The following is a 7,500-nucleotide window of genomic DNA, read 5'->3' on the forward strand; positions in this document are numbered from 1 at the left end:
AACTTGAATATCTCTCCCGTACTTCTGTAAGAAAAACATAATAGAACAAAGGCCTGGGGGTGAACCATAATGGGCCAATGAAGCTTCACTAGGGCGTGGAAAAAGAGCGAGCCTCTCTACATATATCCAGCCCTTTACGCATCAAGTCCTCACACTAGAAACCTGGTAGTGTAGGAACCTCACCGGTGCCCGACCACTTCAGGCTCCTTCCACCGCAACGACCGCAGTGGCGATAGAAGACAGAAGTCTCACTCTCTCTCTCTCGGCTAGGCAGTTGTTGTGAACCATAGCTATGTCTCTGGTTGGTAAACAGCGCTTCTCCGCCAGCTCGTTCTCCGGCTTCGGGAGCCGCCGGGTGGCCTCCACCGCGGGGTCGGTGGGCTCGATTGGACTGGGGCACTCCAGCTTCGGGGGCAGGATGGCTGGAGGGGCCGGTAGCATTGGCTATGGCTCGGCCGGGTACGGGGCGGGTGGTGGAAGAGCCAGTGGCATTGGCTATGGCTCATCCGGGTTCGGGGCGGGTGGTGGAGGTGGAGCAGCCGGTGGCTATGGCTCATCCGGGTTCGGGGCGGGTGGTGGAGGTGGAGCAGCCGGTGGCTATGGCTCGTACGGGTTCGGGGCGGGAGGTGGAGCAGCCGGTGGCAGTGGCTATGGCTCATCCGGGTTCGGGGCGGGTGGTGGAGGTGGAGCAGCCGGTGGCTATGGCTCATCCGGGTTCGGGGCGGGTGTTGGAGGTGGAGCAGGAGGCGGCTATAGGGTGACCTCCAGCCACATGAGTACCCTGGGTAGCGGGATGAGCTCCGGTGGGGGAGCGATGTTTGGGTTCGGGGGTATGAGTGCTGGGGGCGGCGGCGGCGGGGGAGGCTCGTTCAGGATGGCTGCTGGAGGAGGAGGCTTCGGAGACGGTATGGGCGCAGGTGGAGACGGCGACACGTCCCTCGGTTTCACCGGGAACGAGAAGCTGCACATGCAGACTCTGAACGATCGCCTCGCGACTTACCTCGCGAAGGTGCGGATGCTCGAGACCACCAACCGGGAGCTGGAGGAGAAGCTAAAAAACTTCACATCCAATAAGATCACCGTTCACGACCTGACCATCTACGACGCGCAAATCAAACCCCTCAAGGAGCAGGTAGGCATATAGCAGTCTAATCATCCCTCCATCTCCCCCACGCAGGAGTAATTATCCTTTATTTAACCAGATAAGTCACATTCAGATTTACGAAAACGTTTATTCACATGTTCCTCTTTTTGTGTGCGCCTTGCGTGCGTAAAATTACCTAAACGTCACCATTGTTGTAAAACGAATACCTTACATTTACATTTACATTTATGGCATTTAGCAGACGCCTTTATCCAAAGCGACTTACAACAAATACATTTGTTTAAGTAAGTGAATCATCTATCCATCAGTCATAAGATAAAGTAATCAATGCTCAGACCAGGGGCCATAGGCAGTCACAATGCTAGAAGAAGGACTTTAAAAAAAAAAATAACAGCAGAGAAACTTGTACAGGGGGGTAGTGGAGGTGAAGAGGTCTTTAGGAGGGATTGGGTTATTACAAGAGGGATTAGGTTATTACAAGAGGGATTAGGTTATTACAATCTCCTTCTTGTTTTTCTGACACTTTGCCTTTTCATATCCACCTATTGCCTATCTATAACCATACATGTTCTTTTAATGTTATTTGATAGTTTTGCGTTGTGTGTGACCAAAGTCTCTCTCTCTCTTTCTCCGTCTACAGCTGATGGCTCTGATCGTTCAGCAAACTCGCATCGCTCTCGAGATCGACAACGCTAAACTGGCAGCCGACGACTTCAGAATGAAGTATGTAAAACTATTTAACGGATTTGTACATTTTTGGTACGTAAACGACACATATTTTTTATTATTGTGATTTTATTATGTTATTTTAGTTCGATCATGTGGCTGCCACAAGTCTGGGAGCCGTAAAACACCAAATCTGTTCGATTCCTACATGCAAACCATGAGCGTGACTTATCTGTTTGCGCTCTGGTCGCAGATGGGAGAACGAGTTGTCCATGCGTCAGACGGTGGAGGGTGACATCGCAGGGCTGAAGTCCCTGCAGCGGCAATATGACTCCACCAACAAGGCGATAGTTCACGACCTGCAGTCGCTGACTGAGGAGCACATGACAATGAAGAAGAACCACGACTTAGTGAGCCCCCTCTCTCTCTCTCTCACACTCTCTCTCTCTCACTCTCTCTGTCTCTCTCTCCCTCTCTCTCTCTCTCACACACACACTCTCTCTCTCTCTCTGTCTCTTTCTGTCTCTCTCTCTCTCTCTCTTTCTCCCTCGCTCTCTCTCTCTTCTCTCTCTCTCTCTCTCTCTCTCTCTCTCTCTCTCTCTCTCTCTCTCTCCCTCTCATGTCTGACACCTCATCCCTGCCCCCTGTAGGAGGTTCTGGATATGAACAGTACGATATCCGGTAAGGTCACGGTGGACGTCCAGACAGCCAAGGGAACGGATCTGTCTCAGGTCCTGGCCGACATGAGAGCGGAGTATGAGACCACTATTGATCGCAGCCGCCAACAGGCCGAGGGGTGGTACACCAAACAGGTCTGTTTATGCTCCACCAAACTTTAGGTAGTGTGCAGTGTAGAGCTACAGTGTGTGTGTGTGTGTGTGTGTGTGTGTGTGTGTGTGTGTGTGTGTGTGTATGTGTGTTAAATGTCAATGTGTGTGTGTGTGTGTGTGTGTGTGTATGTGTGTTAAATGTCAATGTGTGTGTGTGTATGTGTGTGTCTGTGTGTATGTGTGTTAAATGTCAATGTGTGTGTGTGTGTGTGTGTGTGTGTGTTAAACGTCAATGTGTGTGTGTGTGTGTGTGTGTTAAACGTCAATGTGTGTGTGTCTAAGGTGGAGATAAAGAATGCAGAGACAGCCCAGGTGACAGAGACAATGGCAGTCAATAACAGATCAGACGCGGAGGAGAGTCGCAGAACCACCCACAGTCTACAGACAGAACTGGAGACTCTACGCATGGGGGTGAGTGACATGACACACACACACACACACACACACACACACACACACACACACACACACACACACACACAGACACAGACACAGACACAGACACACACACACACACACACACACACAATTGAGAAAGATTTCCAAAATACAGATTTTCTTGTCATTTGCAGATCTAGAAAAAGTCCCCCATGCATTTATCTCATCTTTATTTTAGATTATTGCAACTCCCTCTATTCTTCCTTCAGTAAAATGTCCCTCTCACAGTTACAGATGGCCCAAGATGCAGCAGCTAGGCTTTCAATCAGAACTGGACTAGACCTCACCACCCCAATGTTAGCGTCCCTATACTGGTTACCTGTTAGTTTTGGAAGTTTAAGATTTTACTGATCACGTTTAAGGCTCGGCTGGGTCTGGCACCAGACTATATTTTGGAGCTTTTAATCCCCTACGAGCCTCAGTGCAGCTTCAGGTCCTCCTTCTTTTAAATCTCTTTTTAAAACTAATTTTTAAAGACCAGCCCTTAATTGATGCTGCCCTTATTCTTTTTAATGTGTTGTGTTTGACTGTTTTAGTTTTTATTTGCTATATCTGTTTTATCTGCACATTTGTAAAGCACTTTGTAACACTGTTTTAAAAAGGTGCTATATAAATAAAGTTTATTATTTTTATTATTATTATTATTATTATACAATCTCACTCACTTCATAATAATGTCCCCCTCATGCCTGTGTGCTCTACCCTCTCTAGAATGGGAACCTGGAGATTCGGCTGACGGAGGTGGAGGCCCGGTACCAGCAGCAGCTCCAGGGTCAGACCCATGTGGTGTCGAGGCTGGAGGGGGAGCTGAACTCTGTCAGGCAGAGCACCGTGCAGCAGAGCCAGGACTACCAGACGCTGCTCAACATCAAGAGCCGGCTGGAGATGGAGATCCACACCTACAAGCAGCTCCTCGAGGGGGCCGACGTGGGGGGGGTGGTCATCGTGGGGGGGTCCAACGCTGTGTCGTCTGCCTCTGCTGGGGGCTCATCCGGGATGACGGTCAAGAGGACCGTTGTGACGGAGGTGAAGTCGTCCGGGGGTGGAGTGGGGGGAGCAGCGATGATGGCGTCAGGAGGAGGGGTGTCCGGAGCCATGAGGTCTAGCAGCTCCTTCTCCAGCAGCTCTGGTGGAGCAGCGATGTCATCAGGAGGCGCCAGAGGAGCTGCAATTGTGTCATCAGGAGGAGGCGCAGGAGGTGCAGCAATGATGAAGTCCAGCAGCTCTTTCACCTCCTCTTCCAGCAGCTCTGGTGGAGCAGCGATGTCATCAGGAGGCGCCGGAGGAGCTGCAATTGTGTCATCAGGAGGAGGCGCAGGAGGTGCAGCAATGATGAAGTCCAGCAGCTCTTTCAGCTCCTCTTCCAGCAGCTCTGGTGGAGCGGCGATGTCATCAGGAGGCGCCATTGTGGCCGGTGGAGGCTCTGCTATGATGTCATCGCAGGGAGGATCCACGGTGATCAGGTCAACCACCACAGAGATCTCCTCCTCTAGCACCTCTGGTGGTGGTGGTGCTGCTGGTGCTATGATGTCATCAGGGGGAGCCGCTGGAATAGCTATGATGTCATCGGGAGGTGCCGCAGGTGCTGCATTGTCTGCCGGGGGTGCGGCCTCGGGGGGTTCGATGGTGATCAAGTCCAGCAGCTCAGAGGTTGTCTCCTCTAGCACCTCAGGAGGAGCAGGAGGCGCAGCAATGATGTCATCTGGAGGAGCCGGAGGTGCAGCAATGATGTCATCTGGAGGTGTCACGGGGATACAGTCCAGCAGCACAGAGTTCTCCTCCTCCAGTAGCTCTGGAGGCGCAGCAATGATGTCATCAGGAGGTGCCATGGTGTCTGGTGGACAAATGATATCAGGAGGAGGCATGATGTCATCAGGAGGAGGCATGGTGTCTGGTGGACAAATGATGTCATCAGGAGGAGGTTCCATGTCGATGCAGTCTAGCAGCTCTGAGTTCAGCAGCTCTGGTGGCCAAATGATGTCATCAGGAGGAGGCATGATGTCTGGTGGACAAATGATATCAGGAGGAGGCATGGTGTCATCAGGAGGTGCCATGGTGGAGGGTGGAGGCATGATGTCATCAGGAGGAGGTTCCATGTCGATGCAGTCTAGCAGCTCTGAGTTCAGCAGCTCTGGTGGCCAAATGATGTCATCAGGAGGAGGCATGGTGTCATCAGGAGGAGGCATGGTGTCTGGTGGACAAATGATATCAGGAGGAGGCATGGTGTCATCAGGAGGTGCCATGGTGGAGGGTGGAGGCATGATGTCATCAGGAGGAGGTTCCATGTCGATGCAGTCTAGCAGCTCTGAGTTCAGCAGCTCTGGTGGCCAAATGATGTCATCAGGAGGTGGCATGATGTCATCAGGAGGAGGCATGGTGTCTGGTGGACAAATGATATCAGGAGGAGGCATGATGTCATCAGGAGGTGCCATGGTGGAGGGTGGAGGCATGATGTCATCAGGAGGAGGCATGGTGTCTGGTGGACAAATGATGTCATCAGGAGGCATGGTGTCATCAGGAGGAGGCATGGTGTCATCAGGAGGAGGCATGGTGTCTGGTGGACAAATGTCATCAGGAGGAGGTTCCATGTCGATGCAGTCTAGCAGCTCTGAGTTCAGCAGCTCTGGTGGCCAAATGATGTCATCAGGAGGTGGCATGATGTCATCAGGAGGAGGCATGGTGTCCTCAGGAGGAGGCATGGTGTCCTCAGGAGGTGCCATGGTGTCTGGTGGACAAATGATATCAGGAGGAGGCATGATGTCATCAGGAGGTGCCATGGTGGAGGGTGGAGGCATGATGTCATCAGGAGGAGGTTCCATGTCGATGCAGTCTAGCAGCTCTGAGTTCAGCAGCTCTGGTGGCCAAATGATGTCATCAGGAGGTGGCATGATGTCATCAGGAGGAGGCATGGTGTCATCAGGAGGTGGCATGATGTCCTCAGGAGGAGGCATGATGTCCTCAGGAGGAGGCATGGTGTCCTCTGGTGAAATGGTATCAGGAGGAGGCATGATGTCATCAGGAGGAGGCATGGTGTCATCAGGAGGAGGCATGATGTCATCAGGAGGAGGCATGGTGTCTGGTGGACAAATGTCATCAGGAGGAGGTTCCATGTCGATGCAGTCTAGCAGCTCTGAGTTCAGCAGCTCTGGTGGCCAAATGATGTCATCAGGAGGTGGCATGATGTCATCAGGAGGAGGCATGGTGTCATCAGGAGGTGGCATGATGTCCTCAGGAGGAGGCATGATGTCCTCAGGAGGAGGCATGGTGTCCTCTGGTGAAATGGTATCAGGAGGAGGCATGATGTCATCAGGAGGAGGCATGGTGTCATCAGGAGGAGGCATGATGTCATCAGGAGGAGGCATGGTGTCTGGTGGACAAATGTCATCAGGAGGAGGTTCCATGTCGATGCAGTCTAGCAGCTCTGAGTTCAGCAGCTCTGGTGGCCAAATGATGTCATCAGGAGGTGGCATGATGTCATCAGGAGGAGGCATGGTGTCATCAGGAGGTGGCATGATGTCCTCAGGAGGAGGCATGATGTCCTCAGGAGGAGGCATGGTGTCCTCTGGTGAAATGGTATCAGGAGGAGGCATGATGTCATCAGGAGGAGGCATGGTGTCATCAGGAGGAGGCATGATGTCATCAGGAGGAGGCATGGTGTCTGGTGGACAAATGTCATCAGGAGGAGGTTCCATGTCGATGCAGTCTAGCAGCTCTGAGTTCAGCAGCTCTGGTGGCCAAATGATGTCATCAGGAGGTGGCATGATGTCATCAGGAGGAGGCATGGTGTCATCAGGAGGTGGCATGATGTCCTCAGGAGGAGGCATGATGTCCTCAGGAGGAGGCATGGTGTCCTCTGGTGAAATGGTATCAGGAGGAGGCATGATGTCATCAGGAGGAGGCATGGTGTCATCAGGAGGAGGCATGATGTCATCAGGAGGAGGCATGATGTCTGGTGGACAAATGTCATCAGGAGGAGGTTCCATGTCGATGCAGTCTAGCAGCTCTGAGTTCAGCAGCTCTGGTGGCCAAATGATGTCATCAGGAGGTGGCATGATGTCATCAGGAGGAGGCATGGTGTCATCAGGAGGAGGCATGGTGTCCTCAGGAGGTGGCATGGTGTCATCAGGAGGAGGCATGGTGTCCTCAGGAGGTGGCATGGTGTCATCAGGAGGTGGCATGGTGTCATCAGGAGGCATGGTGTCCGGTGGAGGAATGATGTCAGGAGGAGGAGGAGGAGGCATGGTGTCATCAGGAGGAGGCATGATGTCTGGTGGACAAATGTCATCAGGAGGAGGTTCCATGTCGATGCAGTCTAGCAGCTCTGAGTTCAGCAGCTCTGGTGGCCAAATGATGTCATCAGGAGGTGGCATGATGTCATCAGGAGGAGGCATGGTGTCCGGTGGAGGAATGATGTCAGGAGGAGGAGGAGGCATGATGTCATCAGGAGGCATGGTGTCCGGT

General features: G+C 52.4%; 1 protein-coding gene and 1 pseudogene across 2 annotated transcripts in view; both read left to right on the forward strand.

Moving 5' to 3' along the window:
- LOC310821968 (calmodulin-regulated spectrin-associated protein 3-like) overlaps positions 1–158 on the forward strand; it is a 19,126-nt pseudogene extending 18,968 nt beyond the window's left edge. Inside the window, exon 14 of the transcript in view lies at positions 131–158. The product of the transcript in view is annotated as a calmodulin-regulated spectrin-associated protein 3-like (transcript). The remainder of the gene's footprint in view (positions 1–130) is intronic.
- Positions 159–169: 11 nt separating this feature from the next.
- The window catches only part of LOC310821969 (uncharacterized protein), an 8,462-nt gene continuing 1,131 nt past the window's right edge, over positions 170–7,500 (forward strand). The window contains exons 1-6 of the mRNA XM_083694258.1: positions 170–1,132; positions 1,746–1,828; positions 2,025–2,181; positions 2,422–2,583; positions 2,884–3,012; positions 3,751–7,500. The exon at positions 3,751–7,500 is cut by the window's right edge and continues 124 nt beyond it. Of these exons, the coding sequence (XP_083550384.1) occupies positions 293–1,132; positions 1,746–1,828; positions 2,025–2,181; positions 2,422–2,583; positions 2,884–3,012; positions 3,751–7,500 (5,121 nt within the window). The 5' untranslated portion in view covers positions 170–292. The remainder of the gene's footprint in view (positions 1,133–1,745; positions 1,829–2,024; positions 2,182–2,421; positions 2,584–2,883; positions 3,013–3,750) is intronic.

This window comes from Argentina silus (genome assembly GCF_951799395.1).
Source record: "Argentina silus genome assembly, chromosome: 22".
Classification (NCBI taxonomy): domain Eukaryota; kingdom Metazoa; phylum Chordata; class Actinopteri; order Argentiniformes; family Argentinidae; genus Argentina; species Argentina silus.